Raw genomic sequence first — 21,690 nt, forward strand, 5'->3', positions numbered from 1 at the left:
CATAGAAACCAAAGACTGAGCAACACGAACCCCACCAAAAACGGGGGGTGATCTCAGGTGCTCTGGAAGGGTAAGGAGATGTCTAGTCGATGAAGAGACTTTAATAACTCAGTTGATATATATTCCGCCCACTTGTTCTTAACAGTATGATGTACTTACATCTAATGTCAGTTTGCCGTCAGGACAATCCTTCATGAAACCTTTGTACCTGATAAAAAATAAATTATGTCATTTACATTTCATCGCAAACATTCATAATAACTTATCTTGAAATATCATTCACGTTCCCTTTATTTGTTATCATTACTTTTGTATTTATCTGCACGTGGTTTGTACAGATAGCACCACTTTTATTCTAATATTCAAATTTCATTTTATATAACATCAAATTATGAGGCCCTTCATTTTAGTAGTATGCAGCAATAGAAATAATCAGTTTGAGGTACAGTTTATTTTTTAAACAAATGACACTTAAATGTTATGGTTTGAAGTAGGCGTTTTAGATGGAGAGTTGTCTCATTGGCACTCATACCATATCTTCTTATATCTATGTTTTGTGTACCTTGATGTTGTTTTTTTAACTTTTAGAAAATCTTAAAATCCAGAGTATATGCATTTATATTTTTTCAGCGATGGTATATTGATTTGTTGAAACTATTTCTCTTATCTGTATTTCTTCAGTTTTCTTTCTAAATCTGCCTTTTTGTTGGAAATTGTTATGTCTTCCATCTGAACTATTTGTCCTTAACCCATGCATTATTTTCTGTCATTATGTTTATGAACCCTATGCCTGTCTAAATATTCATACAGGTTCTGTATTTGACAGTGAAATTGTCTGGTAAGTTATGACAGTATCTGTTCGATTGTTTATCTGTTGTTGGTCTACAGATGTAAATGTACGTAGTGTTGTCCATTTTAGATCAATCCGGTGGAAGGGGCCGTCTTGATATTACAGAAAGATGTGATATTTAATGCTAAACGTTGAAGGCCTCGTTATGAATCTTGAGCGGGCTACAGAACATCTAAGGGAGTTAACTCTTTAAAAATCAGCTGAACGTTTTAATCACATGCTTACAAATCAAGCTTCTCAATGATCAAAATTAGTGTTTTTCTCAAACCGGTTAATATCCGATGAAATTATTTCTGCAAATTATGTGGTTCTCAAATTTCTTTCTTTTTTTATAAAAAATATTTGTCAACAGGTCAAAGTAAATATTTTGTCCAAATTTTATTAATTCTAGACAATACAAATCTATTTTAGTCAAAGTGTTGGGGTACTTAATTAAAGAACAGCAATAAGAGTGCTGTTGGTTTTGTCAAATGTGCTCATTGTTGAAGGCGCAGTTGTTCTACACCATCGTCTTTTGGTCTCTGGTTGATAGTTCTCTCTTTGGCAAACATTCCACATTCCTTTAATGTTTTTTTGTCCATTGTTGGTTGGCTTGGGTAAATAAAATATGGTAACCCTTGGGATCTGTTTATTATGACTAAATGCTACTGTACGATGTATATCTTATTAATAATTGATAATACAATATATTATTCGATTAATTATTTGCTTGATGGACTGGGTCGAAAGTACTTCGACTAAACTTCAATCACTTTCATGGAAACATATAATACATAAACGTACCATTGTTGAATTTCCTCTTCTGAAACTGAAAAAGAAAAGAAAATGTTTCAGGTATACGGGAAGATATTAAACATTAGGCGGTTAATCCTTATTTCATTTTGTGAGAAGAATTATTATCATCTTCACAATGAAATCTGATTGTAATAAACTCGTTTGGCAATGCAGCAATTTTATTGTTGATAGCTTTTTGTGTTTTTTTAATCATACAGCGATTGTTTTTGATGTTGTTTGAAACACAATTCAAAAAGAATTTTTCGTGGATATTCACAGCGTTTAATGTGTAGCAACCTTCTTTTGGATACCTTTGTTTTTTGTAATAAACTACAAAATGTATTAATTCACGTATTGTTTTTCATGTATCTAACTATGCGTAATTCGTTTTGTGTTGTTTTCACAAATGATATTGTGGAAGTTTTCCAAAATCCAATTACCTGCTACGTGAATGCGTCTTTCATTTCTGTTTAAAATTCTTGGCTAAATGATAATTCATGGTTTCAAATTTTGCCTCGTCATGTAAATGTGAAATCAAAGACGCGAACATTGATTTTTAATCTTTTGAAGTGCGAACTAGTCCTACATGAAGTTATTTAAGACAAGAAATTAAGCACAAAAAAATATCCTCTGAACGGAATCTTGGAAATCCAAGAAAACACAAACGTGGGCGGTGCAGGCTGCATTTTTTCATCATTTACAGTACAAAAAAGCTCTCTGCACTTTAATGGTAGTTTTTCAACACTCCATTCCGAATGTACTTTCCAACACCTCATACAACAATGTATAATTTTCAACATTTTGACTTACAAATATTTGAATAAGAGCGTTATTGATATAGAGTGTGTCGGTTCCGAAGAAGACTTTTTGGAAGGGAGAATAAATGTTGGGCTCTATAAGATAGTTGTATATATACACCCATCACAATTGTTTAACCGTAATGATAAAAGTATTTGAAAGTTATATAAGACTTATTATCTATAGCCCGATTTGGTGGTGCTACATCTTACAAAGTCTATCCGAATTATTTTTGCACAAAATTCCGCTCAAGCTGGTGCTAGGGGCCGTCTTTAACTTGCAGTGAGGTAAGAGTTTTTTTGCTCCGTCTTGAAGGCCTCACTGTAACTTTGAGATAAAGAACAGCAATAAAAGCGCTGTTCTTTTGCTTTTTGCTGTGCATGGACTGATTATGTGTCATGGTTGGTACCGCATATCCTTTATTTTTCTATTATTATTTGTTCTTTCACATCATTTTCCAAGTTTCTACATTAAAGTAAAATAGAAAAACCTGCTACAATGGCACCAGTTTTATGGAATCTTGTATAGCAGGAGCTTAAGGTTTATGTGGTAATATGTGAAAACGTTTTAGTTCAGTGAAATGCACTGTCTATATAACTTTGATACTCCTTTAGTTTCGGCACGTTTTCACCTTTTGATATTTGGTCATGAGATACTGACACAACTTGATGTCAATGCAATCGTTCTATGTCGCATTTGCTGTCGATGTCTCTATTAAAGGTGTTCGTACCATAACTAAGGTTATTGTAAAATATCATTAAAATCTTAAACATCACTACAAACACGGGCTTGGGTTGGGAAGTATACACACCGTAAGAAGAGCTTAAGGAACATCACCGCTAAAAAAAGTAAAATTAACAACAGGAGAAATTCTATGTATAAAACCCGCCAATAATCTTCGCAATGTTGAGTGACATTTGACAAAATTATATTCATATAGATACACAATTCAGCTTAATGTGTTCTTTAATGATAATCACGACGGAATCAGAGGTAATTCTATAACGAAGATTCTGTATTTTTTTTATAAAGTATTTTTAATTAATATACTGAATATCATTAGATATAAGGAATCAACATTACCATTTACTTTCTCCTCAAATAGAATGATTGCAAATTGCGCAGTTTTAAAACCATACACACCCAATCAGGTGAAATTGAAAAAGTTATAGCAACAGAAAAAAAAGTAACTGACAATATTGCCAGCTTATTTTTTGTTTCTAAATTGTATAGTTAATTAACAATATTACCGAAATAGTTTTATTCATTTGACCTATCTCTTACCGATAATTGATGCCAGATTTTTAATTGGTGTAATTAAAGCGTGGGATGTTGATCTGTCCGACAGTATTTTGGTTTAGTTTGTACGAATGCACACGGATCTTCTTTTTTTTTTGAATCACTACAATTGTTTATCCTTAAAACATTCTCTTTTGTTGTTGCAGATTTTGAAAATAAAACTGTGCACATATGTTATGAAAATAAAGAGTTGTGGTATGATTGCCAATGAGACAATACACCAAAGTTCTAATGAAGTGGATGTAATCAATCATAGTCAATCGTACGGCCTTCAACAATGAGAAAAACCCATACCGTATAGTAGGCCATAAAAGACTCCGACATGAAAAATATGAAACAATTTAATTGAGAAAACTAATGGTCTAATTTATAAAAAAAAAAACAATTTACGAAAAACAATTATGACAGACATGAACCAACGACAACCACTGAACTACAGGCTCCTGACTTTGGACAGGCACATAAAGAATGTGGCGGAGTTAAACATTTTTGAAGGCGCAAACTCTCCCCTAACATGGGACAGTGGTGGAACATACAATATAAGAACAAACAATACAAATCAGTTGAAAAGGGCTAAACTCATCAGATCGATATAAAGCAGAAAAACATATAACAAAAAGACAGACCAGACGTGGCAGGGTATTTATACATCCCTGACAACATAAAACAGCTAGTTCAAAGCCAATTACAACTAACTAAAAAATCACGTATCTAAGACTAAAATATCAATCAGTACACATCCAATGGATTTAGTGTAAAGACGTCATTCAAAGTCAGAGAAAAAATTAAACATGATCTTGTGCAATGCCAAAATATATAGGTATCGACAGATTGTAGTACCGTTACATGTAATGTGCATATGTGTATAACAATAATATTTAGCATGGTTTTATTTTACTGATGACAAAATCAACATTTATACCAATAAAAAAAAAATTCAAAGATCTAATTACAGTGTTGAATTTGTAACCTTTTAGAATAAATTTATTTAAAGGATTGATAAGTTTACCCGGATCGTATCTAAATTTCCGGGCTCGGTAAACAACATCACCGTAAAAATTAGGATGTGCTATTCCGTTTGAAATAAATTTTCTACAGGTACTGCCAATTTCCTAAACCAAATATTTTTACCTATGGAAGAATTTAGTAAAGGTTTTAAGTTGTTTGTGGTAACGAAATACCTGACTTAATAATTTACCAGTATTACATAGATTATGCTCATTGAAATCCAAAACGTCACTACAGACACTGGCATAGCGAACGAGTTGGGATATATAAACACCGTAGGACGGTGCCAAAGGAACATTACCGTCAAAAAAGGAAAATTAACAATAGGGAAAGAAAAGTAGTCCCTTTTGTCGTAAATTGTTGTGTAGAGTTTCTCGTGTTTGTATGTTGTCGTGGTTGAGGAATTTGTTCGGTTACATACAACTCAAGTTTCGCAACCTCACGGTGATATTTTTACATTTTACAAAAATATATGTATACAGAGAACATCAAACGAAGAAGAAAATGATATCGGTGTCCTTTTCTCTTAGTAATCTCTTTATTCGAACACAGGTAGTAATAACTCTTTCATCAATATGTTCAAAAACTGTCATAAAAATGGCAGAAGCAGCGGAAACTCAAGTGTGTGTCTAATGAAATTAGAGCGCCAATCGACCTTTTTGTTATTGACATAATCAAATCCATTAACCATCGACACAAATAACATGTGAATAAACAATACATTAGAAAAACTCTTAATCTTTTTGTCCGCAAAAGATTAATTCAAAAGTTAAGGTTCGGCAGTTGACAATACTCTGAAACCAATTAAGCAATGGTTTATGTAAGCATGTTGACAATGTTAATATACTGCAAAACGAATAAAGCAACAGTTTAAGTTCGTGACACATGCGAGAGAGGCACTTCCACAAAGAAGAACATAATGAATAAGGAGAGAACATGCAACTTCTTATAACTAGCAGGAGTCGGGATGTTTGGACCGTAGGGAGACAGTATTGATCTCGGAGTAATTTATGATTCGTGAATTGAAAAAGGATGGAAGAAAAGACAAAACATTGAAGTTGGGGTGAAAAATTATAGATGACATCCTGAACTATTATAAAATAAACGTGCGAAATAAATGAGAAATTGCTTTTATGAAACAATAGAGATATACACAATATTGAAATACAACATACAAACGAGAAACTTATGCATGGTTCATAAAGGTTAGAATCAAATCCTTTTAACATAATGCGCTTGTTGTCGTATGATAATGTATACCATATTGTGTAGAGAGTAATTATGTGTAATGCATGCCAATCTCTCATCATTACCAGGTGTCTATAGAATGCTTATTACCTGTATTTTGTTTGTTTCTCCTTATCTTAATTATTGACCAATATCTGATGAAATAGATAGATACTAGCATATTTGCACATGTATGTAAAACATCGAGTACCCTATAAATGTACATGTATACTAAGTTTGAGTAGTTCTTACGACCCATATACAAAAATATTGATCAATGTTTTGTTTATGGTCCTTAAATGTTGGTTTTTTTCTAGATCACTGGATAGACATAATAAAAGACACGAACAGAAAAAGCAGTACAGTAAGTGAGAAGGTAAAACCACTGAACAAAACATACATTGCATCCACTTTATTTGAACTTTGGTGGTTAGTTGTCTCATTGGCAATCATACCTCATCTCCTTATTTTTATAATGTGAGCTGACAAACCGTTTTAAGAAGAAAAGTTCAACACAAACATAAAATGGTTATTAAAATAACATGCACATTTTAGTGGCAGTTTCTTTAATCAATTGTAGCAAGTCTTTCAGAACTTTGGGCCAAACAGGAAGTTCATGGTCTCGATGTCCATAGGCTATTCAATGGCCCTCAGTCACAAGAATAAAAGAAAATGTGGGGATATACGTCAATGAGACTGCAATGCAACAACAAACTAAAAGAAATGTTTGATATTAAGTAATAAACAGCTCACATGGCAGATAAATTAAATAGTTTCTATTATTTTGCAATGTTCATATTGTTTAATTACTCATATCAAATGTCTATAATATTGACATTTATGTAAAATATCTATTTGATATTTTGTTTGAAAAAGATAATTGGCACTTAAATGAATGTTATGATTTAAACGTACGATTATACTCAATATTCCCGTAAAAAGTCAAAGAGACAGAATGGAATGTGCAAGCAGGTATGTTAAAAACGCAAGTTAACGTGCAATATAGAAAACACGAAATATTTAAGAAGTCAGGAAATCTTATACATGACAACATCAGGGAAACACAGAAAAATAGTAACGCTAGTCAAGCAGTATATGTTACAATGTTTTCTGCAAATGGTATCGAAAGATATCAACCCGGAGTCATAATGTATCGAGCGGCTGATATTTACGATATCTATACACTGAAAATCCGATAACCTGTTTAATGCTACTAAATCAGGTAATATTTTCGCCTCCCCGGACTGAGGCTCTCAAATTGTGACATGGCTTTGTGAAATAAATTCCGCACAAAGACATGATACTAGAATTACGGAGCGATTGATCAGATTAATTTCCATATATGCCACAAAATATTGTTCTACATTTGCTTAAAATATTGTATTTTTTGAAAGGACAAATACGTGTAAATATAAAACTATCATCATAAATTATAGATCGGTACTATCCCTTCCCGAAGGAGAGATAACTCTTTCAAAGTAAACTGATAAGAGTAAACATTTGGTATCACGAACATTGTCGAATGAAACATTCATATTACTAGCTATAGTAAACATGTTTTCCTACCAAATTGACTTAAATCAAAATTATAGGCTACATGTAATAAGCAAAATAATAATCTGAAATTATCTGAAATTGGGAAATTGAATTTAAAATTCTTGTAGAATCCGTTTATCATTGAATAGTTGTCTTACTAACAATGTGATAATTGAATAATAGAATATGTGGATAAGACACGTAATAAATCATAATGGAGCACGCTACTGCAACGTTATGTTGTGGTTATCATAAACATAATATTGATTGCTTAATGTGGAAGGCTCCCTTGGTGATATCAAGGCACTCAATAAATCGATACCATCCTTGTAAAGACAAATGCAATTTACTAAATAAATTTGAAACGATAAAAAGCTCTGTATTCAAACTTGAAAAAGATCATTGTGTTTGCATATAATCACTTGAATTATAGAGAGGCACTTTAAGGGAGAACTTAAAATACCCCCTAGTGAATGCACATGCAGTACAGTATAACAATATAACTGAACACACAAAATATATATGTATAGTTATATTATTCAATGCTATTTATATCCGTTGGTGGTGAGAAGTAATATCATTGAATTATTTTTAGAATTATACATTACACAAACAAATTATTAATAAATTTAATGAACTAGTTTATAATTTAATAATCAAATATACTTACAATATGTTTTCTTTTTTAAATCGCTGACTTCTTCTGGTTTTAATTTACTATTCTTTTTTCCCATTTCTAAATTCCCAGAAATACATCATTCACTCTCCCATTCTTATTATTTGTGGTAAGCATCCATGTATGAACCAAAAATACCACATCTGACACGCTGATCATACGCTACAAATGCAAGGTCAAATAATAACGGTTACATCAGAGGTATTCCGAGTGTTGTGTTGATGCTGCTGATTAGCTTATCTTCCATAGAGAAATGGCGCCAATTGTAATTCATTAACATGCACGTAGGAAACAATAACGTTAATATAATTATCATCCCTAGCGATGGTTTTTGTAAAATTTCTTTGGTTTGGTAATTAGGTGCATTGGAAATCGATTTCCTCTTATTTATGATATATGCATTGAATGTTAAGATAATTCTCCGGAAAATAGAAACATAATACAGATTCATTCTGTACAAGCAGTCTGATGGGTAATTATAACCTATTTATGATAATGACTGTATTTATAATATCAAGTATTGATGGATAGCGATCATTACACATTAAACAAGAAGAAAAAAGTTTCAACCTGAGTTTAATTTAAGATTATCTAACTTTTTTCTATCTCAAAAAGCATTAAGGTGGTACCAAACACCTTGACTAAAATTAGTATGGCTCGTTTAATTTTCATAAAATTTTGAAAAAATATTTACTTTGACCCTTTGATAAAAATATAAAAATTTAAACAAAATTTAAACCACACATTTATCATTATTTTTTATCATTGAGAAGCTTGATATTTCATTAGCAATAGAACGTGTTTAAATCGTTCAGCTGTTTTTACAGAGTTTTCTCCCTGTTGTGTTATGTACCACCTTAATTGATTTAAAACATTGAAAAATGCAATGAATAAAAACAACTCATACCTACAACATTAAAAGTAGGTCTAAAATAATATGATAATGGTACAAAATAAATGTGTTGTGTTTTCCCTTGGTTGGCGTCAATAATACTCCTCTTTGTGGGGGTTTCGCGCGTAATTACAAGGCATGAAAAACATATGACATTACAAAATCTGTTGTCATTCTACTGAAAGGGAGGATTGTATAGATCCTCATTTCTTATCGTAACTTTTCATTATTTGTTGACGTTTGCTTCAGGCCATACAATTACAACACTGACCGCTAGATCTATAAAAAAACAGCACGATATGGATATCTGTTGGACGACACTTGCATCTGAATTAATATTAACCAGGGAATGAAAAAAAACAGCCTAAACCCGGTTCAAGAGGTCAAATTTTCCTGAGAGGACTAAGTATAACTACTAACTTATAAATCAAAATAAAAAATATCGAAATATCAGCTACTTGGCGGATTTAATCATCGGAACTAGTATACACAGCAGCGGTATCGACCCAGTTGCAGTTGTATATATTTCAGTGCGCATGTACATGTGTTTCAGGGGTAACATTTTTAGGATGAGTGCCAAATGGTCCGGGATGCCAAATTAGTCCTGTCTTAATTTCAACATCAGAAGAAAATTAGCAATTGATTGTATTGTAATGTTATTGGTGGAGTTCATTTTTCTCAGTCTTTAGTTTTCTATGTTGTGTTTGTGTACTGTTGTTTGTCATTTGATCGTTTTTCGTTTTTTCATGGCATTGTCAGTTTGTTTTCGACTTACACGTATGAGTTTGAATATGCCTTTGACATCTTTCGCTTCTTTCTTATAAAGGATGAATGTCGGGAAAGAAAATGCCATGACTGTTTTATTCTCATTCCCAAAAAAAGAAATATTAATTCAGTATGCTTTAATGTCTCTTTTGTTTATTACTGTACAAATATAATTGATATCTTTTTTATATTTTCATTTATTGTATATGTTCCGGACTATTTGAATATTTGGACCATATGCGTATATACAACATGGTACCCCTCAAATAAAACAATGGCTTTGATGAGAAAAAATCAATAAATTTGTATAAGGGAATGAGTAAAAGTTGCGGATACAAAATTTGTTCCTCCAAAAAGAGGCAATGGGAAAGTCTATGTTTTGATAAGGGACACCTTAGTCTGATCAACAAACATAGTATCAGGTGCATAATGATATTAAGAGAAAGTTTCAATTTTAATAAATGGTTTAGGAGGAGTTGCAGATACAGAATGCGTAACACCCCACCCCCCCCCCCCCTAAAGAAATAAGAATATGTGGTATGATTATCAAGGAGACAACTCTTCACTAGAGATCAACTGACGTAGAAGTAAGCAACTATAGGTCGCTGGACGGCCTTCAATAATGAGCATAACCCATAGGCAGAGCAAGCTATAGTAGATGGTCCCGAAATGACAAATGTAAAACAATTCAAACGAGAAAACTAACGGGCTGATATACGGGCAAAACGATAAATGAAAAACAAATGTGATATACAGAAGCAAACAACAACCACTGAGTTACAGACTCCTGACTTTCGAAGGGCACATACAGAATGTGGCGGGGTTAAACTTGTAAGCGAATCCAACCCTCCCCCAACCTGGAAAAATGGTTCATTTATTTTTCTATATAAATTTATATAGTTGTCTGACACAAAAATCATTCTTAATTTATGTATAATTGCGACACATATTTCCCTTTTTCCTATATGTATCTTTATGATAATGACTTGGCCTCGTTTTTCTCTTAACCAAATTTTACCGGTAGACGGACATGCAAATGCCGGCAATCGATTTCCAATACACTACTTTTCACATTATATAATAAATGTAAAATGTAATTTCAATATAGTTTTTCATTACAAAATATGCAAAACTTAATGAATAATTCAAATCAAATTGTTTGCGTTATATCCAAATGTTTGCGTCATTTCGCAAAGGTTTGTGCTATAGGTTTGCATATTTCGCAAAGGCCTGCGTTATTTCGCAAAGGTTTGCGTTATAACGCAAAGGTACGCAAACATAGGAAGTAATATATATAAAAAATAATTTTGTGGTTCTAATACGCTTCCATACAATTGACATTTTCATTCGTATTGATATTTTTAAAGATCTGCTTTTGCTGATCATTTTTGCAGCTTAAAGTTTTTTGCACATCTATTAAACTGTCAAGATAAAAGTCAAAACACTAATATTGATAAAAAAAAATATAATCTTTTTAGAGGAAATACTTTCATAACTACAAAATTCAAAGTCAATTGATGGATTCAGTCGTATTGGCATATTTAATATTGCATTGCTGATCATTTAACCAGTTTAACTGTTTGTATTAATTCATAAAATGTTTCAAGATTTTAGATAAAACACTAAATTTAAATTAAAGAAATTATCATTTAAGGGCAATATCTCTTAAAACGAGCCAAATGAGGTTAATCATGATTGTGCATTTGGTATTTTTGTATATATATATATCTTGTATTTCTGGTCAATTTTGCTGTTTCGCAGTTTGTGTCTATAAACTATGGTTATCAAGATAATATCTGAGACTACTATAACACATGTGTTATAGTAGTCTCAGATAATATGTACAAAAAACTTTGACAGTTGGGAACTAACGAGTCAAGTGAAGGTTGTTAACTGTCTTATTTCCTATTTGCACTTTTTTAGATCTTGTAGTTTTTTCCTGTTTACAGTTTCTGTCTACCTAATATCATAGTTTTCAAATTAATATGCAGAAACGCTACATTTGGAAATTTCCGGCAATGCATCCTATAAAAAGTCGTTAATAGTTTATATATAAACGGAGGATAGATAGATCCTGGTATTCTATACTTTTTTCCTGTCAGATTTTGTAGACCTAGATTAGATTATGGTTCTGAAGATATTATACAATTACTTGCATTTTTTGTTCTATTATTAGCCTTGGCGGCCATGTTGATTGATGAACTGAACTAGAATGAACAAAAATAAACTATAAAGACTCCCAAAAAAATCAATTCCGTAAAGTCATATGGCAAATGGCTAAATAGTTTTAGATATTTGAAATATTTGCGCACGCCAAGCAGACGACATGTAATAGCATTGAAAGTAGCAAAACAAGAAATAAATTTACGAAATACAGTTCCGAGAGGTTCTCGGCCATTTTACAGGTTTCTTGAAATTATGTATCATAATAAGTACTAGTAATACGTGTTGCTGCATTTGTTTGCACCTGTCCGTAGTCAGGAACATGTTTCAGTGGTTGTCGTTTGTTGATGTGGTTCATAAGTGTTTCTAGTTTCTCGTTTTTCATATAGATTATACCGTTGGTTTTCATGTTTTGTTTTACACTAGTCATTTTTGGGGGCCCTTTATAGCTTGCTGTTCTTTTTGAGCCAAGGCTCCGTGTTGAAGGTCGCACTTTGACCTATAATGTTTTACTTTTTACATATTATGACTTGGATGGAGAGTTGTCTCATTGGAACTCATACCACATCTTATTTCTATTTATCTGCTCCATATTCATCAATAACATCCATAGAATGAACAAAAATAGTACCTCTCCCATCTTTTAATTTACCTTGGAGTATGGTATTTTTGTTAATACTTTTTTCTCATCGATCTAAGTTCGTTTTAGGAATTGATATCGATGTAAGTCAGTTGTACTTACAATGTAGGATGCTTGTTGGCGTTAAATTCGTCTATTTATGCAAATGTATTATTCATTATTACCGGATAACCTCAGGGGATATGCCGAATTGACTTTTGGTTTTTCTCTACAGACACTCTGCAAAATTTATTATTACTAGGTAACCTCCGAGGATATACCGAATTGACTTTTGGCTTTTCCTGATACTCAGTATTGTCTGCAGAATAGAATTCAAAATATCTAAAATTAATCTTAAAGATAAATAATTAATTTGTAGATTAGTATGTTATTGAAATTCAAATCCTTATGGACGCTCCTACAATAAAAATATGATTTAAATATTTTTGTTAAAGCGATACAATGTAATGAAAGCAACATTTATTCCTGTATTATTTTACAGTGTTTTCTGTTGGCAAGGGGCCAATTGAGTAACAAAAAGCCGCTGATTTATGTTTTCGGCCTATATAAACTATACTAAAGTGCCTGTAGATATAGCATTCAATGTCGAAACCGTTTTGCTGTTTGATACTCCGTAATATTTACATAATCTTAAAACCAATGCAAAGTTCTGTAAGGGAGAATAACCAAGTCAATACTTATCTCAATTAGACCTAACCACAAAGTGGCACTTTCTGTAAGAACAGTGGCATCTACTTAAAAAGAAAGGCAAAAGATACCAAAGGAATATTCAAACTTATAAGGTAGATAAAAAAAACTGACAATTCTATGGCGAAAACGTAAAAAGGGCTAAAAATACAAACAACAGTAAACAAAACACAAAATAGAAAACTAAAGACTGAGCAAAACAAACCCCACCAAAAAACCGGGAATGATCTCAGGTGTTTCGGAAGGGTAAGCAGATCCTGTTCCACATGTTAAAGGAATAGAACAGTACTGACTGATCTTTTATCACTTACCTTGAAAAGGTCGATATACAGCATTTCCAAACGCGTTCATGAAAAAACTCATAATCATTAAGGAGTTCGTATTGAATAGTGCTATCAAGGAAGCGATTCTTTGTGAGCTACTTAAGGAACTTACTCATTCATGTTAGACGCATTTGAAATCATGAATTTCCGTTTAGATACAACATAACTTCTCGAATAAAATGGGTCATTTTTACCCAACCTTGTTGCAACAGTTAAGTAAGTTAAATTTTGGACAATGTTGATATGAATAAAAAGATATAGGACATACTTTAAAAGAGGCGAAAGATACCAAAGGCAGAAATCATAAGTCGAAATAAAGACCGACAAAATCTTTGCCAAAAAAAAAAAAATCTCGAAAAGACAAATAACAGTCTACAAAACACTACATAAGACTAAAAAAAAATAGCAAAACGAACCTCAACAAAACATCTTAATTAATAAGCTAGCCAATGACACAGAAAGAAACAGATATACTAGTTTCATGAATAGGAGAGCTTCTGCTGATCAGGTTATTTGCAGTTATATTTAGAATAAAAAGACAAAAAGATATGACGCGAGCTTCATGTGCATAAATGTCATCATCAGACGAGCACCTATTACCAAACGTTTGGAAAACCAACAGGTTTAAACTTAAGGCAAATATTTCCAAGTCAGTTTAAATAATACAAAGAAAAGTCGATGATGATGTATTGATGTTTAATGCGGTCCAGTGGCAGCTATCACATGCATTTCAGAACGAGATCATATTCATGTGATACGAATTTGAATTCTTCTTTGTACTAGCCCGACTCGCTGAGTCTGAGTTTCAACGTTTAATTGTCCGCTGGAAGACCTGTCACCCTACCATGGGAAATTGTTTGAAATCCGAGTCGACCAGTCTTTGCTCTTATTCCTATAAACTACACGTGCCTTGCGAAGAAGCAGCAAATACCTTGACCTGGCCAGGGATTGAACCCACGACCTCCAGGACACGAGATGAGCACAATATCACCGTGAGAGGCGCTCTGAAGAAAAGAATATTTTCTAACGTATTAATTGAGATATGTAATAATTCTTTGAATAGATCAAACCAGAAATTTTTTTATTTTATCATTTAAAAAATTAAAACATTCAACTCATAACAGTCTTAGAATTATATTTTAATCTCCTGTCATGTCATATACAAAACTCCCCAAGCTGAATTACGAGTGTACACAATCTGATGGTATTTGAAAGTTAAAAAGTAGGAATGATTGTTTAAAATTCATTTACTAACATCACAAATCTATATACATGTACAGTGTTAGAATTCCAATTGATAATTGACACCTTTGAGAGATGAATATTGCAATATACTTAAGATATTACTATATCTTTGATATAACTTAAGTGGGATTGGGGTGAAGAAATATTGTTAAATTTTTCTCCTGCCCTGCATAGCAGTAAGACCTTTGCTAAAGCTGTTCTGGATGAATAAATATGCAGCCACGTCCGGCCAGCAAGGGGACGTCAAATCCTATGTCCATGTTTGCAGAGTGCCAGACTGCCTGCATAATTGGAAACCTTCTACATGTGTCATGTCTTTCTTCTGTTTTATATTGTTTCTTCTTAAAAATATTCATATCGGCCCAAGAGTCAGTGTTTTGACATGATCTCTAACAAATCTTTCAAAAATTATCCGTTAATGAATCATTAAGGAAATAAAGTTTCAACTCCCTCAGGCAAAGTTGACCTTAAATGTATTTGGCTATTATTGTAATGTCCTTTTTCGGTCACGTAGCTCTTCAACTATTTCGGTCCTTATACATCTTTGATTTTCAAATATTCGGTTTTGATGGATACAAAAGGGTGACCGAGGTAAATAATTCTTAATAATAGCTTTGGACCAATCCTTAGCAATGTTGCTCGACTAAACGAAAGCTATATTTTTATATAACCTAGTTGGTCGAGTGGTCTAGGACGCTGAACGCTGTGCAGGGTTTCTAATCCCGCTGAATGAAGAACAAAAATTTTCTCACGCAAATTTGCAGATCTTACATTGTTGGCCTAAATTTGAGACGAAGTATTTATAAATTATTATGTTAGCCCTGTATAACCTCAGGTTATATATCCGATGGAGATGTTTATCGTAAAGTTGTCTCATATTTAGACGTATATACTAGTAATAAAATTAAAATTTGATGTGACGGCATGGTAAGTAAAGTTATCAACCTTTACGACGAACAAAAAGCAGTTGATCTGCAAGGTATACCATCTACTTGTTACTTTACATCATGTACTGTGTTACAACCCTAGATAAAGCCGACGAGGAAAGGCATTGCCCGACTAACGAAAGATATATCTTTATATAGCTTAGTTGTTCCAGTTGTCTCGGATGCTAGACACAGTGCAGGCAGTGTTGCCACGATGTCTCATAGATCATATGCAGGGGTTCGAATCCCGCTAAGGGGAGAACAAAAATTTCCTAACGCAAATTTGCAGATCTGACATTGTTGGGCTAAATTTGAGACGAAGTATTTATAAATTATTGTGTTATCCGATGGAGAATGTCTGTCGTAAAGTTGTCACATATTTAGACGTATATAATAAAATAAAAATTTGATGTGACGACATTGTAAGTAAAATTATCATCCTTTACGACAGACAAAAAACAGCTGATCTGCAAGGTATACCATTTACTTGCCACTGTACATCATGTAATATGTTACAACCCTAGATTAAGCCGACGAGGAAAGGCATTGTTCGACTAACGAAAGCTATGTTTTTATATAGCCTAGTTGGTCCATTGGTCTAGGGCGCTGGAAACAGTGCAGGCGGTGTTGCCACGATGTCTCATAGGTCATATGCAGGGGTTCGAATCCCGCAGAGGGAAGACAAAAATTTACTTGCCACTATACATCATGTAATGTGTTACAACCCTAGATAAAGCCGACGAGGAAAGGCATGGTCGACTAACGAAAGCTATATTTTTATATAGCCTAGCTGGTCCAGTGGTCTAGGGCGCTGGACACAGTGCAGGCGATGTTGCCACGATGTATAAAATTTTCAGGGGTCGAATTTCGCTGAGGGAAGATCTAACATTGTTAGGCTAAATTTCCGACGAAGTATATTTATAAATATATATATATGTATATACCGCGTGTATTAATTACCTCTGTCACCCTTTTGTATCCATCAATGAAAAAAGGGAAAAGTACATAATATTGAGATTTCTTTTAGAAAATCTATAAGAAATAAACTTCGTGTAAACGATGTTACATTCTCTGTGTATCAAAGAAATCTGCCAGTTGTCTCTCTTTGTACAATTTATTATCTGATCAGATGACGTTTACTTTATGGCAATTCCAAATCTCGATTGTTTGATTGTTGATTGCTCATGTCTAGTGGCAAATATGTCATGTTCGGGAAGAGAACAAATAAACAATAAATTCAAAAAGGTAAGTCATGTAATAGAGGCCGTCCGGGATGAAGGTCGGGGAAATTTGTAATACCACTGGAAATTGAGGATTTATTGGATAGGGACAGAAATGTTGCCTTGTAACAGGACACGTACGGACCCATCAAAGAGTTGTTGCAAGGGTTCTTAACGTGCAGAGAGCGTAGTGCTATCTTTGCACGAGGTATCGGTCTCACGTCCCCATTCTGACCGGACATTGCTGCGCACAGCCAAACGAACGCCAAACTTTGGTAAGGGTTTTACTGCCAGTCGGAAGAAGACCAAAGTGACCATATTTCTAGTCCCCAGTCTCTCTTTGGGATCCAAATCTAGAACATAGTTCCTTATTCAGATCGATAATATTACAAAATGTGAAATTTACTCTGAACTTTATTTTGTTGACTACCTACCCTTATAGAAACTTTAATCCGCCGTTATGAAATATGAATATACCAGATGACTATGTATATGTGTAGTACTCACAACCCAAAGTCTGCATTTTCTATTCCTGACCTCCGACCAGAACTTATCTGATTTTACTTGTCATTAGCAACACGATATGAGCAACTAGTTAAAACAAACTTCTTAATTTGCAGGCCACTCAGTAATTAATTAGGTGGATTCGATTTGCTTAATAACTTTTACTTTCCTATGGTATGTTTTAAGGACTTTACTCAACATTTTAGGCTTTGCTTGTTTCTTTTGTATTTCTCAACTGTTTGCCTGACTAGTCTGACATTAAGCCTTAGGTGATGTCAACCAGTCATAACAAATAACACATTGTGATTTTGATTGCTTACATGCACTTGTTGAGAACAGCTGTAATTTCAAAGTTCAGTCATGTATATATAAAGTGATCAAATATACCACTTTAGCCATCTCTACCTATGCTAACGATACAATATAAAAATAAGGAGATATGGTATGATTACCAATGAGATAGCTATCCATCAGAGTTCAACTGAAGTAGATATAAGCAAGTATAGGTTACACTCCAACAACGAGAAAAAGCCGGCTTTAAAAGACCCAGACATGACAATTGTGAACCAATTAAAAAGAGAAAATTATAAAAAAAACAATTTACGAATAACAAATATTACAGACTTGACCAACGACAATAATGAATTTCATTTTTAGAAAATGTCTTTATGATCTTCAGGTTTGTCAAATCGAAGGAAAATTTTATGGTACAAAAACCTGTTATGATACGTGTATACTCTTATTTTGGACTGAAAAACGATACTACATCACATGTACATATCAAATATATATATATATATCTTGACTTGTTTTTTAATTAGATTTTTTTTGGTTCAGAAATTTATTTTGAATTAAAGGAATTTAAAGATAGACAAGCACTATGCAAAATCAGAAGAAGTGCACGCCCCCTAAAAATAGAAATAGAGACAGATAGATATGCAAACAACTATAATAGATAAATCACAAAGGTTATGTAAAAAATGTACGTTGGATAAAGTTGAAGATAAAGGAACATTTTCATGTGAACGTCCCCTTTATAATCGATTGAGAAAAAAGTTCTATGATAAAATTTTGACGAGTTGTAAAAATTTGAAATGTTAAACACAAGTGCCAAGTTCAATTGGCTTTTTATTCAATAAAACCTAGATTTATAAAAAAATATTTGTGAATTTTGATTTGAACTAAGAAAACTAACAATATAGAGTTGCTATGCTTATATGTAACCCATTAAGAATATTTGCCTGTTAATATTATGTATAATCAGTTTTATTACTGCCTTTTTATACCTATGCTTATGGCTCTGGTCTGGCTGTGGCTTAAGATCATACAATTTAGATGATCATCTTTATGTTTATATATGATTTTCAAAATCATTTGTGTCAATTATAAAAATCATTGTAATGAATTAATTGCTCTTCATGGGTCCTTTAATTGGAATAAACATATTATCTTATCTTATCATATTATACATTTTCTGGTATTTTCAAATTCAGGAATTTTGTAAAATTAATAGGTTTTCATTCTAAAGAATTAAAAATCATAGAGCGTTTTCTGTATTGCCAAATAAATTGCAAGTATCTTTCTTTCCCCATGGGTACCACCAGCCCAGAAGTCAGCACTCCTGTGTTGACATAAACAAATCTTTTTTTTTTAATTTTGGTTTTCAATGCTCTGCAACTTCGTAATTAAATAAGCTTTAGCCTTTCTATGTTTTTTATTCGAGTGCCATATAAGCCTGGTACCTTTGATGAGTTTTTAGTAATGCTAGAATATCTTAACCGACATTGTATATATTGCTTGATTTCTATCAAATGAATTCTACCACCTCGTTGGTCTCATGGTTTCGTGCTCACATCGCGTCCAGGAAGGGTGACATGTATATTCCTGCGAACTGTTACTTTGTGAACTAGCACGTTAAAAATCCTGCTTAGTGTGTCGTTGTGGTATAAAACATTAACATGATCTCGACCTGAATATGCATTTAATTTACCGCTGGACGTTAAACATTCATCCATAAAAAAAAATGTGAACAGATTCCGTATACGTATATGATGAATGACATTTTAAACATTAATTTAGAGTTATCGGTCTTTTACCATTAACCACCTAATATGTTAGTTCGTTACTTTTGCCGCGTCTACTGAAGAAGATTTTAACAGTGGTTAAATAGGGTAAAGTGAAGTCTTCCACGAATTCTCAGTGTCATTTGTATTATTTGTACAATAAATGTTCATTTTAATTGCAAGAGGTAAATAATATTTCCAACAATCAACAGGTAAATGTAGTACACGTATCTCTTTCAACCATTCTTTATTTCCCATAGAAACAAACTTTGCAGGTTATAAAACGAAGATTTTTTTTCATTAATGAGCTGCGTCGGATATAAATCGACCTTATGCAAGTGTACCTATACATGCATATGTATATAAGACTTTGAATGACTTTGAAAAAATCAAATACGAAATAAAAGATTAATTTTGGTCTGTGTTGTAGGGTTCTTATAACAACTCAATTTTCAAATAGTTACAGACTTTTCGTGGAGATTTTTTTAAACCCGAAATATGTTAACAGATGTATTGATATTCATTTGCATAAGGTCGATTTCTATCCGACGCAGCTCATTTGTTATCAGAGCTAACTAATTTCATTCGATTTCTCTATCGACTACTACATACTAAAGTGGTTTTCCCAATTGTTTTTGAAAGACGATGTTTAAAATGGATAAATTTAAGAAGTGTCTCCACATGAAATTTGTCGATGAATAGACACATGAAAAGCAACTGAAGCAAAGCAGTCAAATAATTGCTTTTAACATGTTTGTTGTGTCAGTCACTTTTAAAATTTGATGGTCTTGAATCTGATGGTATACCGTATGAAAAGACGATAAACAAAACAAACAAAAAATCAAATATAATTAATTATCCTACAAAATGGATCATGTATATCAACATGCAGACAGTCTTGCATTCTCCCACAAGTGTCTTGGATTCAACATCCTTTGATTAGACCCGATGTGGATGCGTATTCATACATCCCGCACGATCAAATAGCATAGCTTCCTGCTTTCTCTAATATAGTTTTAATGATGGACGGAAGAAATCGACAAGCTGTAACCCGTTTATCTTTTACTTCATTTAGGCCTTTAAGAATCTCAAAGCAAAGACAATAATGTGTATGCTATACGAAGAAACGGCGACAATGAAAGAACATGGCGTTTATTTAAGGTACATTGTTTTCATTGAATCAAAGTTTACAATTAATTCTGATTATCGTAAAATGTTTTCCGAAGGTCTTAATTAAAATACCCGGTAAACTGGTCGTGAATTTGTGTTCAGTAACTGTTGACGTTCAAATAAACGCGAGAGAATAAACAAACAAAATACAAACGAATATACAAAGATAAATGACGTCGAGTAAGTTGTCAGCTTATCTTTCACAGATGATGACGGATATGTTCCAATTGTCTTAACTACAATCTCGTCCCCTTTCCTCCGAATGTGACCTACCGAATTAGACATATCACCAGGTTTGTACTTACATGAGCAACACGATTGGTGCCACATGTGGAGCAGGATCTGCTTACCCTTCCGGAGCACCTGAGATCACCCCCAGATTTGGTGGGGTTCGTGTTGCTTAGGCTTTAGTTTTCTTTGTTGTTTTGTGTACTGTTATTTGTTTGTTTTTCTTTATCTTTTTTTAGCCATGGCGTTGTCAGTTCATTTTCGACTTATGAGTTTGAATGTCCCTTTGGTATCCTTCGCCTCTCATTTATCTCGGCGGCTAATATTTCTGCTTCATTGATCAAATCACTCTAAATTTATCCGATTTCAATTGATTACTTAAAACAGTGAAGAAAAAGTGGCAGCACATAAAAAGAATCTATTCAAAATGAGAATACTTTGAGGTAACGGAAATGTATGATACATGTAGTTTGTGTATAAATTGAACAAATACGTTAACCGTTAACATGTTGCAATAAGAACCCCTTTCTCCTATCAGTACGTCAAAAGTATGTTAACTTTAGTCATGTCTAATTCTTTTCTTTTAGAAAACACCAAGAACTAATCAAAAAGTTCTCCCGAAAGTTACTATATTGTCAAAAAAGTCCACTTTGATTGAATTTTAAAAATTGCTTAAAATACCCCTCGTATAAGGTG

The 21,690-nt window shown here is 33.0% G+C and overlaps 1 protein-coding gene across 1 annotated transcript in view; it reads right to left on the reverse strand.

Annotated features, from left to right (window-relative positions):
- Window positions 1-8,412, reverse strand: part of LOC127729829 (neuronal calcium sensor 1-like) — a 41,216-nt gene extending 32,804 nt beyond the window's left edge. The window contains exons 1-3 of the mRNA XM_052237756.1: window positions 8,163-8,412; window positions 1,634-1,658; window positions 160-208 (exon numbers count right to left, since the gene is read on the reverse strand). Coding sequence (XP_052093716.1) covers window positions 160-208; window positions 1,634-1,658; window positions 8,163-8,226 — 138 coding nt within the window. The 5' untranslated portion in view covers window positions 8,227-8,412. The remainder of the gene's footprint in view (window positions 1-159; window positions 209-1,633; window positions 1,659-8,162) is intronic.
- Window positions 8,413-21,690: the final 13,278 nt, after the last annotated feature.

This window comes from Mytilus californianus, unplaced genomic scaffold (assembly GCF_021869535.1).
Source record: "Mytilus californianus isolate M0D057914Y unplaced genomic scaffold, xbMytCali1.0.p SCAF_2, whole genome shotgun sequence".
Lineage (NCBI taxonomy): Eukaryota > Metazoa > Mollusca > Bivalvia > Mytilida > Mytilidae > Mytilus > Mytilus californianus.